Source organism: Salarias fasciatus, chromosome 20, assembly GCF_902148845.1.
Source record: "Salarias fasciatus chromosome 20, fSalaFa1.1, whole genome shotgun sequence".
NCBI lineage: Eukaryota > Metazoa > Chordata > Actinopteri > Blenniiformes > Blenniidae > Salarias > Salarias fasciatus.
The window spans coordinates 8,243,683-8,259,236 of record NC_043764.1 but is presented as its reverse complement, the minus strand read 5'-3'; the positions used below and the strand labels follow the sequence as shown (position 1 = coordinate 8,259,236).

At 38.6% G+C, this 15,554-nt stretch overlaps 1 protein-coding gene across 1 annotated transcript; it reads right to left on the bottom strand.

The window, feature by feature from the left end:
* Positions 1–9,954: 9,954 nt before the first annotated feature.
* LOC115407966 (L-rhamnose-binding lectin SML-like) lies at positions 9,955–12,976 on the bottom strand. The gene is made up of 9 exons (XM_030118544.1): positions 12,853–12,976; positions 12,555–12,587; positions 12,400–12,462; positions 11,819–11,954; positions 10,892–11,004; positions 10,762–10,806; positions 10,527–10,659; positions 10,339–10,442; positions 9,955–10,198 (listed from the first exon to the last, which is right to left on the bottom strand). Exons 1-9 carry the CDS (start codon positions 12,881–12,883, stop codon positions 10,176–10,178), a joined length of 681 nt encoding a protein of 226 aa, XP_029974404.1. The 5' UTR covers positions 12,884–12,976; the 3' UTR covers positions 9,955–10,175.
* Positions 12,977–15,554: the final 2,578 nt, after the last annotated feature.

The window sequence follows — 15,554 nt, the reverse complement described above, 5'->3', positions numbered from 1 at the left end:
CGATTCCGTAACATTTGATGATGTAATGGTGGGAAAACTGTTTCCAGCCTCTGGCTCTTCTCTCATCAACCCATTAATAACCCAGCCCAAAAGGGTTCTCACAGCATAAGGTCCCTCATCTTTGCTGTTTAGAACCTCCTATGGTTCCATTAATGTCAAAGTGTTGGTTCCAAATAGCAGCTCCACATCGGCATTGATGACAGGAATTTCCACTGAGCTTAAGTGCGACCACCAGGCACATAACTCTTCCTGTCTTTGAATGTTTTCATATCTCATAGGCATCTCATTTTATGTGAACACATCAGGCAACTCATGGTAGATGTTACTGTTGAGCACAGAAACCTCCAATCCAGATATGATGTAACTATCCCCAAACTTTTCTTGGTTCATCGTTCTCAACAGGAACTTGGCTTTTCTTCCTTTCAACTTTAGTTTCCTCATCAGTCGCTCTGAGCAAAAGGTGGCTCTGCAACCAGGATCTAAGAATGCAAATGTTTTTTAATATTTTACTGCCTTTCCCAGCCTTAATCTTAACAGGCACAACTGACTAAGCACATTCCTGTACTCTGGCCGCTATTTGACCATCTTTTGGGAGAAATTGCTTGACTCTCTCCAAGTGCTTCCGACAGTGTGTTCCTGATCTGGATTTCTTTCTCCTTTGACTGGATGTGGAGAGTGGTGGGATGTTTCAAATGACATAGCTGACAAGACGGACAACTACAACAGTCTTTACTCGTGTGTCCGACAGATAAGCACCCAGAAGAAACACCTCTTTCCTTTAAGAAGTCGATTTTTTCTCTGTGGAGTTTCATATCTTTTTTTTTTTTGAAAAATATTTTTATTAACAATCAAGCATCACATCCTGATCAAACAGTATGAACATTTTACATTAACACCCCGCACCCACCCCCCACCAAAACAAAAACCAGCACATTTCAACTTATACACAGAGCACAGCATAGTCCTGCACTGTAAAGTAGGATATCAAATTATTTAAACATTGTTACAACATATATACATGCAGTGGGTAAACTCATACAGACAACATATCCTTCCCCTTGACCACTAACCATTTTTTCTCGGGTTGGGCAGAGCCCTCCATAAAATAGTGCATATTCTTGGGCCCACATAATCAAGGAAAGGAGTCCATATATGATAGAATTGTCCTATTGCCCCCCTGGACCAATATGTCAAATATCCCATAGGTAGCAAACCAAATACAACTTGTGCCAGTCAGAGACAGATGGTGGTTTATGTGACATCTATTTCAATAATAAACTTTTACGTGCAGCATAGGTTAAGACACTGAGCAATTTTTGATTGTGGACATTGTTAATTTGAGGATGGGGCATTCTTAAGAGAAGGCATACTGGATCCAATTGTAAATTCCTACCAAATACCAGATCTAGCTTTGTGATAATCTTGACCCAAAAATCCTGAATATGCATACATGACCATACTAAATGTATAAAAGTGCCAACATCTTGTCTACATTTGATAGACAGAGCAGACTTTTCAGGGTCCATCTTGTGTCAAAGCTGAGAAGTGATCTGAAGACGATGTAGCAGCCTAAACTGTAATTCTTTCGCTCTGTTACATACAGATATTTTATTGGAATGTTCCCATATACTTATCCCTGTAGTCTCATCGATCTCAACCCCTAGATCTTGGGCCAACACTTGAAAGGTAGCTACATTTTTGTAGCATTGTCCTAATATGCACCTTTTACTGCGTATTGTTGAAAGTAATTCTTCAATTGGCGACATTTCTATGCTAAAGTTGGCTTTAGTTTGATTGTATATAAAGCTTCTTATTTGCAAGAATCTAAAGAAATGTGTTTGGGGTAGTTCATATTTTTGTCTCAGTTGGTCAAATGACAACATTTTATCACCTTCAAACAAATCTTTCAATACTTTAATGACTGCATCTTCCCGCAGAGAAAAGCCAGCCTCATCCATACCTGAAGGAAAGTCTGTATTTTTTTGTATTGGAGTGACTGGTGATATGGAATTTGCTCTCCTTTCGAATTTCCTCATCAAATCCCAAACCTTGAGTGTGCATATAATAATTATGTTGTCATCTGGAATCTTCAATGCTTTCCGATCTCGGATAAATGGGAGACTGGTGACTGGTTAGTGTTAGTGGTTTTCCCAAATTGAAAGATTCAATATCCAGCCACACAGAATCAGGATCATTTTGTATCCAATCAACCAAATATTGAAATTGAGAAGCAAGCTGATACAACCTGATGTTAGGGAATGCCAAACCTTGGTCTGCTGGTAATTGCAATTTTAGTAATTTCAGTTTTGGTTTCTTGCGATTCCAAATGAAATTCCTGAGCCAGCTTTTTATTGTTTTGATAGTGCTATTATTTAAAAGAATTGGGACCATTTGGAATTGGTACAGGAGCCTGGGCAAAATATTCATCTTGACCAGTGCGACCCTTCCAAGCATCGAGAGTGGGAGAGGTGTCCACCTTTCGTGGAGTTTCATTTCTAATTCGGGACACATCTCCAACTTGTGACCCTCTTCATATAGCAGACAGGACATCTTCACTGGCTTGTGAGATTAACTTTTCTCTCTTTGCTTTGGATTCACACTTACAGGATTGACAGCTGCCAGCAGAGGTGGAAAAACTCCTTCCCTTGATGCGGTTCTGTGATCCTCTACTTCAGATCCTATTTTTTGATGAAGTATTTAATAAATCTTGAATATTTACAAACAAAGGATCGGAAACTGTTGACACTTGTCTCTCCACAAAATTAACAATGTCACTGAAAGCTGCTTGGCAATGGTACCTCTTCTGTAGCTCATAAGCAGTGTCCCTCCATTTTTCTCTCATCTTACAAGATAATTTTGAGATTATTGCATGCATGTTGGATGGCATATTCATTTCTGACATGAAGCTTACATCCTCCATTGCATTACAGAAAAAAGAGCAGAAACGAAGCAAAAGCTTGCAAAAACCTTGATATCTTTTGTTTTCAGTGGTGGCCATCCAAGAGCTTCCTCCATAAGCAGTGGCTATTCTTTGCTCATTTCCAAACTGTTCTTTCAAAAGAATCTTTGCTTGATGATAGCCCCGGTCTGGTGGCATATGCTGACAGCTCTGTGTGTGCTGTTCCAAAAAATACAGTCTGCAGTGCTTGCAACCTTTGCTTCCACTCCATGCTCAAATTCTCTTATAACTGCTCTGTACTCAAAAGGATCTCCATTAAAGGTTAGTGTGTCCCTTGGAGGTAAGGACAATGTGGGCTGCTGCTGTGCTAACAGGGCTGTGATGTCATTTTGCATATGCATGATGTTAAGGAGATCATGTTGGTCATTGTTGGCTTGCCTTGAATTTGCATATTGGTTGGTTTCTTGCAAGGAATGAGTGGCAGCCTATTGAGTGTAATATGTCTGCTGGCATTCTTGAGACAGATTGGGGCATAATCTTAGATCTATTCAATTCATTTCAATTCAGCTTTATTTATGAAGTGCCAATTACAACATGGTTGTTTCTAGACCCTTTTACAGAGAAACCCAACAGATCCACATGAGCAAGCATAAGCGACTGTGGAAAGGAAAAACTCCCTTCATCAGAAGAAACCGTTGCAGAACCAGGCTCAGAGGTGGCGGCTTTCTGCTGTTCCGGTTGGGGTGAGGGGACAGAGAGAGAAGGAGATAGGACAGACAATTTCTTTTATCTACATACAATTCATATATAAACACAGGATACATAGGCTACAAGAGGAACAATCATCAATGGCATGTAGCAATACAATGAAATTACAGTAGTACAATGAAATTACATTGAAACAAGAGAAGGAGGAGAACTGGGAGCCGGTTCCACATGACAGGAGCCCGGGGTTAGGTAAACGCTTACACCCACTGGGTCCGGGTTACCTCAGTTAAGCAGTGGAGCAGCTGCTTTGTTTGATGCCCAATTAGAATTGCACCCATTGAATCCAGGCTGTCTCAATGGATCAGCCGCGATTGATGTTCTGTCTGCGATCCCTCAATCACGGCTCTAGTCCACCTAAGAGACAGCCTTTTTCGTCCAGGGTTTCGGTGTTCTGACTTTTTGGTCTCCCACAGTGGAAAGAGAGAGAGAGGGGGAGAGATAATTTTATTTCCATTGAAGTGGACACAGGTTCACAGATTTATACAATAAATCCACGACTCATTTTCCCAACATCACCTTACAGAACAGTTACATAATAGTTGAGAGAGAGAGAGAGGACGTGACCCCTAACTGTAGGCTTTATTGAATAGAAAGGTCTTAAGCCTCGTCTTAAAAACCGCAAGTGTGTCAGTCTCCCTTACAGACACTGGGAGCTGGTTCCACTATTATCTATTTAATTGCACTGTTTCTTTTGTCACTGCCTCCACTGGCAGTCACCACAACCACCTTACAGCTCATGATTACTGCCGCCATCATCATGTTTCAATTGCTCTTTTGTAGTTTGCAACCATTCTTTCATTGTATGCATCATTTCTGTATTGCTGTACATTCGAGTTTCAAATCATACTGTAGGAGCCATAATATAGGGTGTATATGTGTCACAGAAACAGAACCCTCAACTTTCCTCTCAGGGCGACAAGGTTGGAGTCGCCACTGCACGTACATTATGTTTCATAATTTTCTCTTCAGATATTAATGGTTTTAAAGAGTCATGTGTCTCCATTGTTTCCTCCATCAATATCAAAAACATTTCAGACATAGATTGACAGACACTTTAGACACATTTTTGTTTGAAAGGATCAACTGACATTAATTTTGCCTCTGATGCTTTAACAGTGAGATTAATCATTTTTTTACTTCCTGCTTCACTTTGGTTGACAGATGCGTGACTTTCTGCTTGACTCATTCTGATGATGATTAACTGCTGCCTAAAACTGTATTTAGAATTGTAGCATGATTTACCTGTATCCTGACGCACAACATCTTGGCTTGATGGAAATTAACACTTCAATAGAAAAGGCAACAGCAATATCAGAGCTTGAACATATTGACATTGATCCACAAGTGGCATTTTTTTACTTCCTGCTTCACTTTGGTTGACAAATGCGTGACTTTCTGCTTGACTCATTCTGATGATGATTAACTGCTGCCTAAAGCTGTATTTAGAATTGTAGCACGATTTACCTGTATCCTGACGCACAACATCTTGGCTTGATGGAATTTAACACTTCAATAGAAAACACAACAGCAATATCAGAGCTTGAACATATTGATATTGATCCACAACATATTGATCCTTTTTAAAAAAAAAAAAAAAACTCATTTGATGTGGGTCAAGATAGAAATATCAGACACATATGATACTGGAATGCCTGAACGTCCATTCCAGTCCCTGGGATCCTCTTGCAGCAATATTAAAAATCAATTGACAAACAATAGACCAATTTTAGATTAGACAAATTGTGTTTGTAATTTGTCCACGAGTGACTGCACTGTTTTAGAGAGGAGCAGATGGGGCACAAGACAAAGCCAGAATTGAACAGCAGATGGCAGCAACAGCAAGCCCAGTGATGCCTGTTTGTGTAGTTGCTTGCTGTGTAGTTTATGTATCTATAATATATATATAGAAATAATATTTACATCTATATTGTTCATCTATTTTTAAATAAAACAAACTTTGTGAAATGAACTTATTGTTGCAATTAAGTTGCCCTCTCGTGGTTTACTCATGGTATAGACAGGTGCTGTCACTAACAGACTGGCAAATAGGTAAGCTAAATTCTATTGTACCAACATGCTATAAAATCATAATATACCAGCAATTATTTTACAGTAAGCTACTTAAAGCTTAAGGTTAATTATTATTATACGATTGTGGTCCAAATTGGTTCTTTTTTCAGCCAGGAACTCAGGAACATGAAACTTGTGTTGCTGGCTGGTTGGTTGCCACATGGTTGCCACATGGTTGCCACACTACACATGAAGTGGGCCAGTCTGTCCATGTCTCCCGGGCCACTTTTACCCCCCAGTCCGCCCCTGCTTCAATTAAAACCTGAAAAGTAATCAAAAAATGGTCTGAGAGTATAGGGTTCTGAGGGAGAACATTTAGGTCACTGACCTCTATCCCATATGTTAAAACCAGATCCAGGGTGTGCTTGTGACTATGAGTGGATTCATCAACATTTTGAGTGAAACCGATGCTATCTAATACTGCAATAAACACATTACTCAAATTGTCACCAGAATCATCCACATGGATGTTAAAGTCACCTGTTATAAGAATCTTGTTATGAGCCAATACTATATTGCTTAAAAACTCTGAGAACTCAGTTAAAAAGTCAGAGTAAGGACCAGGAGGTCGATACACAATAACTAATGGCACAGCTTTTTGATTCTTCCAATTTGGACAAGTAAGCGTTAGTATTAAGTTTTCAAAAGAGTTGAATTTAACGTTAGTTTTGGGTTTAAGAAGAAGACTGGAGTGCGATATCACTGCCACACCTCCACCTCGACCTGTCGATCTGGCTGCTTGAAAATTAACATGGGTAGGAGGGGTACATTCATTCATTGTATTTCTTATGACACATGCAATGTTTATACATTCCACCGTCGGTCAGTGTGGTCATTGATTATCTTGTGTTGATTGTTAACCGACACCCACCAAACCACCAAACTGGTGAGATCTGTCCAAAGCAGAAATAAGGGAATTCAAAAGTAAATGTTTCTTTTCTTCTGTTTGTTTGTTTCTGTTTCCCATCTGGAGTAACAGTATTTTAGATTTCATGAAAAACTACAGACTGGACAAGTTAAATAACTGAAGGCATCTTAACATTGACAGAAAAATGGTCATTTTTCACATGGAAGTAAAACTTTGTCTCAACCAGTTTTTACCCTGAATGAAAGTATTCATCTTCTGTTGTGTGCCTAACCGTTAATATTGTAAAGCTGTTTTAATGTATTTATTTCTAGAAGACAAAATCACAGAGGAAAACAGTAATGTCATGCATGTTTGTGAGGGGAAGTACAGAAGTCGTGAGGCTCTGGAGCAAAATTGAAAAAAGAGGAGAAAATACTCGGTTGAGTACCATCATCTGAAGTAAATAGACAATAGATCATCCAGCTGTTTGTCCCAAGACAGATGTAGAAGGACATTAATACGTACAGTCTTCAGTGTGCTTTAAAGTCACTGAAATATATGATTGTCGAATGTGCAGTTTTAACAATGAGTGTTTTTTGATAGGAACAATTACTGAATAAATGGTTGCAAATACGAATGTGTCCATCTGTAATGCTCTCAGAGCAAAACTCCTGTTTACTGTAGGAGCAGTGCTTCACTGATCCTGAACTCACTCAGTCCTCCTTACAGCAACAGGAATGATGTTGAATGACTTTGATTCCCATAAAGTCCAGTGACTATACAGATATGAGTATGTCACTGATAAAACACATTATAGATGTTATTATTGAACCGTTTACATACATTTGTAATCTTTCATTTAAAACAGGAGCATTTCCAGATGACATGAAAATAGCCATGTTTGCTATTCGATTAAATAAATTTATTGATAAATACAGACTTTTAAGTAGCAGCCAATATGGGTTTTGCTCAAACCACTCAACAGCTACAGCAATCATGGAACTAGCAAAAGAAATCACCAATGCCATGGACAGGAAATGTGTTTTAGTGAGTATCTTTGTAGATCTTCAAAAAGCATTTGACACCTTAGACCACGAAATATTATTGAATAAATTATATAGGTACGGTATAAGAGGAGTTGCTCATCAATGGGTCACAAGTTATTTAAAAGATAGAAAACAGTTTATCCAAATCAACACCATAAAATCTACATACAGTAATGTAACTTGTGGAGTTCCTCAGGGATCGGTTCTTGGACCAATACTTTTTCTGCTCTATGTGAATGATATCGCAACTGTTTCCAATTTATTAAAATGTATCTTGTTTGCGGATGACACCACTTTATTTTACACTGGTGAAAATGAAGTATTACGCATTGTACAGAATGAGTTTGAGAATATTATGAGATGGTTCAATGCTAACAAAAGGCCAGCTTTAAACATTAGTAAGACAAAATATATGATTTTTAGTTGCAAGAACAAAGATGTCGACACAAAATTGACTACAGGGTACTGCAATCGAAAGGACAAGCAAAATCAAGTTCCTCGGTGTTTTGATTGATGAACATCTAACATGGAAATCTCATATAGAACATGTGAAAACAAAGGTTTCACAAACCATTGCTGTGTTGCATAAGGTCAAAGAATCACTGAATAAGAATGCTTTGTTTCTATTGTATAACTCATTGATTGTTCCATATCTGACCTATTGTGTTGAAATATGGGGAAGTGCCTGTAAAACTTCTATTGAACCACTTTTTCTTCTACAGAAACGAGCCATTCGTGTGGTAAATGGAAGTGGATACAGGGATCACACAAATCCAATATTTAGACAATTGAAATCTTTAAAACTTAATGAATTGGTGGAACTCAACCTCCTTAAAACTATGTATAAAGCTCAACAAAAAATATTACCAGATAACTTGCAAAACAGATTTAAAAAGAGAGAAAGTCAATATGAATTACGAGGAACTGAAATCTTTTCATTATCAGAGTCAAGAACCAAACCTAAAGAAAGATGTATCACAATCCAAGGAATCAGTCTATGGAACAAGCCTGACTGTAAAATTAAAAAGTCTCATTCCATTTATACTTTCAAGAAATGTTTAAAAGAACAGTTATTAAAAAGATATGATGCTACTTAATTAATTATCGAAATTATATGTCGATTTTGATTATGTTGATTTTGTAAACATCTTCTTGTGAAATGGTTATTTTTATAATCAACTCTTGATGTAAACTATTGTTTTGTCAATTATTTTGTGTTGGTAGGGGCAGACACGACAAGTTTTACTTCCTTCTGCTCCTTTTCATTTTCTTTTTTTCAAAGAATGAAATAAATAAATAATGAATGAATAACGAATGAATGAATGTCTGACTTCATAAACCTTTAGCTCAGTTGGGGCCCTGAGTTAAATTGAGTTTACCATCATAAGAGCAGTCCGCATGTTCGTAAGTTATCTCAGCTTGAACCACATTGGACTTCCGTCGTGCAGCATGCCAAGCTTTGACATTTTTTCACAACATGAGATTTCATTGTTCCGGGCTTTTGAGATCCATATGTAAATGACTTTTTTTTCAGTGGAAAATGTGTGTTAATTCTCATACATACCCTGTGGCACTGATGATTATACGATAAAGGTTACTCCATTTTAATTAGCCTCTATTACACTTGAAGACAATTCAATTATCAGAAGGTGTGAATGAACAGTTTTACACTTTGTTCCTTAAAATCAAGCTGTCTGAAATTCAAATGAAGAAAAAAGACAATGGCAAAACTGCCACAGTACAATGAACACTCTACTTTTACACTTGCAATAACATTTACTATTTTCTCTTTGGCTCCAAAAATTACTACTTTCAATGTGGCACATCCCTGTTGGCCTGTTTTATCAAAGTTCTGCATTTTGCACAGATTGTGCTTTCTGTTTATCTGCTTTTTGTGACAAACTTATTCACTATAACATCAATGAGCTACATCATGTGAAAACTTCACTCACATGTGAGTTTTGCACGCTTCAGACTATATTTGCACAGAAACGATCAGCTGGAAGCAAAACTTCTTACCAAAAATCTCACCCTCTGCCACATGGTGGTGCAATGGCCACCACTCTCCCCTCACATGTCCTGAGTGACATAAACTCGGCATATCCTCTCAGCACATGGGCAGGTTTTCTGGTTTCCTCCAACAGTCCATAATCATGTGTGTGAGGTTAACTGGTGACTCTAAATTACCTGTGTGTGTGTGTGTGTGTGTGTGTGTGTGTGTGTGTGTGTGTGTGTGTGTGTGTGTGTGTGTGTGCACAAGTGTGTGCGAATTGTCTATAGATCAGCCAAAGCCTTACGCATCGACAACAAGCTGGATCATTTCGTTCTTATAATGCTTGAAGTTATTTATTGGATTTTTTTTTTTTTTCACACCGAAACAAAGGCTTGAGATATTTTACTGATGTAGAGCATTTTCATGTACTCATGGAAAAAAGATGATAGAAAAGGATACTTTTACATTTAGTCAGAAAAGAAAGCCCCACACCGTAACATTGATTTCTCCGTTATCTTTTAGTTTTTTTCCTCATCAAAGCTCTGTTGAATCTTATGAATCAGTGACAGAAGGATCTGCAACAGAACAACAAAAAATGTTCATTTCAAACATTTTTAACACATTTTTATTTAAAAACCTGTTTGCGTCATGCTGTGCTTTCCACTCACATAAATGTGAGCAGTTTTAAGTAAGCATTAAGTAGCTAGCTACTCACACTTGCAGCGGTAAGCCACCTCCAGGTACTTGTATATGTCAGGGCAGGGGTCTCCAAACACCGAGTTGAGAGCTCTGATATCACAGGTGTTTTTCCCATTACACCTGTTGGTGTAGAGTAACAGGAGTCAATACAGGCTGCTTAGACAAAAAAAGAGCCAAGAGATTATAATAGCCATTGTTTTTTACCTGGTTGCCACGATGTTTGTGGGTTTTGAGCAGGACACATTTTGCAACTGGGAATCAGGTCTTCCGTTAATGCAGGTGGTCCTGTCCCGACGACCGTAGTCTGCTCCGTAGACAACGATAACCTGGCCCTGGTCTGCATTAAAACAAGCAAGAGAAAAGGCACGGATCACTGTTTGCGCTCATATCAATCATGTGGATTTATTATAAGCTCAAAGAGAAGAACCAGTGATCTTACCACAGTGCAAGCGTGCCAGGGATTGCTGACACGCAACATGAGTTACTGGAAAACAGCAGGATCAGGTTAGATTTCTGACAGCAGAGCTCATTTACAGTTTTATTATTTAGCGATAACTGAGGGGACTGACGTGCTGGGAGGCAGGTGTAGTTGGTGTCCACGTATTTCAAGATTCCTGGGCAGGGGTCCAAGATGCGGATATCACTTGCGGTTATCAACTCACACACCTTCTTGCCATCACACCTGTGGGGATTTCAGTTAAAGCATAAAGTCAGTGGACTTCTTGCCTCTTTCTTAGTAAAGACTCTGTGTTCCATCATTATTAGAAGGTTTGTTCACCTCATCAACTGAGGCCACAGCAACAGAGTCACAATGAATTTTAATCGCTCTGATCATTGTTACATTCCAGACATGGGTGTGTGTGCTTCCACTTTCTCTGTCCCTTGTGTCAGGTTGGGTGTGTTTGTGTGTCTGTTACAGAGAGCAAGCTTTGGTAACACTTTACTTGAAGCCCCCCTGTATAACACATTATAAGTACATTCATAAAGTATTATAATGCCATTATTACACGTGTAGCTATAGTTATAAACATTCATAGATGATCACAATGCCAGGACCAAACCCTAACCCTAACCCTAACCCTAACCCTAATCCTATGCTGTATAGTGCTGTATAGTGAGTTATAAAGCATTGTGATCATGTATGAGTGTTTATAACTACTTATAATGTGTTATACAGGGGGGCTTCAAGTAAAGTGTTACCCAAGCTTTTGTTTCCTCATCACTCCTTGACTGACATGTGTTAATTCCCATCTTTACCTAGAGAAAACAAACACACGGAAACAGGTTAATGCAAACGCGATACGGGAAAGCCTGGAATGAAACTCTTTAAACAAAATGTCCCGATGGTGACGAGGTATCAGAACTCAAAACTGATTTAATGCAGTGTAACGATGCTTCCCTGTTCCACTGCATTACGTTGTGACATCCATATTTTTGTAAGAATCTTCCACTTTTGTGGTACGTTTTAATTTTATGATAGGCATTATAACGCGTACCTCCTTCTGATAAGTTCTGTCGTGCCTGCCAAAGAGCACTCAGTGTTGGCGAGCTGGTGATAATGTTTGCCCTCACTGCACGTCACTCTGTCTTCACGTCCATACAGCGACTCCTGCACGCTGATCACTCCAATGTCTGTCACACACATAGAGAGCAAAGAATTGACAATAATTAAAAAAAAAAAAATCTTAAAGCATCTTTTATCAAGATATAGACAAGGGTAACACTTTACTTGAAGCCCCCCTGTATAACACATTATAAGTAGTTATAAACACTCATACATGATCACAATGCTTTATAACTCACTATACAGCACTATACAGCATAGGGTTAGGGTTCGGTCCTGGCATTGTGATCATCTATGAATGTTTATAACTATAGCTACACGTGTTATAATGGCATTATAATACTTTATGAATGTACTTATAATGTGTTATACAGGGGGGCTTCAAGTAAAGTGTTACCTAAACAAGTATAATCCACCTGCCAAACCTTTCTTTTCTAAGCCAGATAGAACAAAATTCAAACTCCTTGATGGCTCAATGCTAGATCCACTGATCTGGATAATATTCAGTCATACCACAGCTCAGGCGATGGACAGAGTTGCCACTGTCACAGGAGGTTGCTCTCTCTGCAGAAACAGCTAAAACAACAAATAGAAAAAACACAAGTCAGTGTCTGTCTGTACTGCTTCAATGAAATATCAACACATTCAGTCTGGTTTCAGTCATTTACCTGGAGACAAGAACAGACAAGCTGTTGCAAGCACTGGAAAAAAGAAGAAACCTCACTTTTAGAGAAGGAGTTTTATTAAAGACAAATTCAAATGTCAAGCTTGTTTTTTTTCTGACAAAACTTTTTACATGTGGCAGGGAAGAAAGTTATTTACAGGTGGAAACATTTGTTCCCTTTACTGCTCCAAACATACTCAGAAGTATAAAATACCTTTTCTAAATATTAAATTATACTTATTTATGATTAAATACAAATTCACAGAATTACTGTTCTTCAAAATAATGAGTGATATACTCACACAGTGCGGTGCAGGGTCTGAAACAAAGCATGGCTGCAGGAGATCTGGTCTCAAGTGATGCCAACAGGGACAAACATGCTTGTATTTATAGAGAAAGATAATTCCTTAAACAATAGCTTGAACACATCTGATCTCCTCCCACCATGCGATCTCATCCAGGTGCAACAGAGATGGCAACACAATGTCTACCAGGAAATACAAGTTTGAAAACCCGCCAACTCGCATAAACTGTGGGAAGTGGAGGTCTGATGGCTGAAATGAAAAAAACAGGTCACATTGCAACACTGCCAGCAACAGTCATTACATAATTATTACATCAAACACGCAGTCAGAGGCAGTTTAGTTCTGGCACAAAGGAAAAGGTCAGGTCAGTCATTAAAACAGATATACAGTGAGGAGCATAAGTATTTACACCCCCTGTGATTTTGCAAGTTCTCGCAAAAATAGGAAGAGGACTGAAATATTGATCACTCATTTGAACTGTTAGAGATATAATGTAAAAAAAAAAATCTGGAAATCATATTGTATGATTTTTTTTAATGATTTATTTGTATGTTACTGGGGTTCAGAAGTATTTGCACTCATGAGAATCAGCAATAATTATGATTCTCAAAGAGCTCTAAAACTTGCCGGGGACTGTCTGAATGATCCAGAGGGGTCATGGGAGAAAGTCATGTGGTCAGATGAGACCAAAATGGAACTTTTTGGTGTAAACTCCACTCGTCTGGAGGAAAAGAATGAGAACAATCACAAGAGCACCGTCCCTACTGTGAAGTATGGGGGTGGAAACATCATGCTTTGGGGGTGCTTTTCGCAAACAGGACAGGATGACTGTACTGTATTCAGCAGAGGATGGATGGGGCCATGTATCGTCAGATTTTGAGCAACAACCTCCTTCCCTCAGTCACAGCATTGAAGAGGACTCATGGTTGGATCTTCCAACATGACAATGATCCGAAGCACACAGCCAGGATGACCAAGGAGTGGCTGCGTAAGAAGCATATCAAGGTTCTGGAGCGGCCTAGCCAGTCTCCAGACCTAAATCCAAGAGAAAATATTCGAAGGGAGCTGAAACTTCATGTTGCTCTGCGACAGGCTCGAAACCTGACAGATCTAGAGAAGATTTGTGTGGAGCGGAGGAGTGTTCTAAAATCCCTGTTGCCGTATGTGCAAACCTGGTGAATAACTACAGGAAACATTTCACCTCTGTAATTGCAAACAAAGGCTTCTGCATTAAATATTTGCACTGATTTTCTCATGAGTACAAATACTTCCGAACCCCAGTAACATACAAATAAATCATTAAAACAATGTGATTTATTATTTATTTACTTATTGATTATGTTTCTAACAGTGGAAATGCATCTATGATGAACACTTCAGACTTCTCCATATTTTCTAAGTGGGAGAACTTGCAAAATTGCAGGGGGTGTAAATACGTTTGCTCCTCACTGTGTACAGTATGTATATATGCTTCATTCAGATTCAAGGTTTTCAGTCCGTATGTATGGAGATAATTTTGTGTCTTTATTATTCAATCAATCAAAAAAGGTTTTGCAAACAAAAAAGAGAGTTGAGACCAAAAAAACATAAAGTTGCAATCAAAAAATAAAAGTTCAATCAAATAGAATAGATCTGAGAACAAAATTATTTAAGTGGCAACCGCACCAATTTTTTTTTTTTTTTTTTTTTACATCAAAACAGAAAAAAGCTTTGATTTTGAATTCTAAAGTTTTGCTTGCAAGCTCAAAAGTTTTGGTTTTGAATTAAAAAGTTTTGGTTGCAAATTAAAAAGTTTTGGTTTTGAATTAAAAAGTTTTGGTTGTGTAAGGGAATAACTGAGTCCCACCAGTAGGTGATACTGTAGCACCGGTCATTGTTCTATTAAACCTTCTATTAAACCAAGCAAGTCTAGCAGTTTGTTCTTTCACCGTATTCTGTAGGTTTTCTGTAGGGGGCGTCATGTTTGGTTATTCTTTTCTTCCTGTTGTTTAAGGTAAGCAGTGCTACCGGCAGCTCATGTGTTTTACAAAATATACAAATTATGCTGCAGTTAAACAATTTGTGTTTTGAAAATATATTATTGTGTTGTGTTATGCACTGTTTAGTTTGGCTATATTGAAGGTTTGTGTAACAGTTCAGCCTGAATTTCCCTTGTTAGTGTGTCAATGGGATGTTTTGTTCATGTCTGCCTGTTCATTTGGCAATCAGGATGTGTGAGTGTAAAAGAAAGATGAACATGTGATTGATTCTTTTCTTCCTGTTGTTTAAGGCTGTGTATGTTTGAGCTGTTGTGAAGAAATACAGTCTCCATCACGCTTCGAACCCTGCTGTCCGTCGTCTTCTCTCTGATGATCAGAGACTAACAGAAGGGTGGACTTTTGATGTTGTTGAAAGTACACAAACTGTAAGAAGAAAAAGAAACAACATCAAAATGTGGCAAAACTATAAAGATTCTCCAAAACAACGAGGCAGTCCCATTACAGCTCAAGCTGTTTACCAGCAGACCCCTTCTCCTCCATATCTGTCACCTGTTATCAACCAGGGTGCTTTTCCAGGAACCGTGTCAATGCTTCCAGGCCCTGAGGTCCAAAGGCAACTTTTACCCCACTATGATGTCGCCGCAGGTGCAGCACAAATGCCTGGCCATACCCTGCCCGGAGCAACCCCCCTGGTGAGGACTACTGTTCCCCAAGTAAGTG

What these genes read in the sequence shown, in the direction of transcription:
- LOC115407966 (XM_030118544.1), bottom strand. Translation starts at nt 12,883, where the DNA reads ATGCTTTGTTTCAGACCCTGCACCGCACTGT. An exon ending in TTGTCTGTTCTTGTCTCCAG is followed by an intron (nt 12,463 to 12,554) that starts GTAAATGACTGA and finishes TTGTTGTTTTAG; the next exon opens with CTGTTTCTGCAGAGAGAGCA. An exon ending in CTACACCTGCCTCCCAGCAC is followed by an intron (nt 10,807 to 10,891) that starts GTCAGTCCCCTC and finishes GCTGTTTTCCAG; the next exon opens with TAACTCATGTTGCGTGTCAG.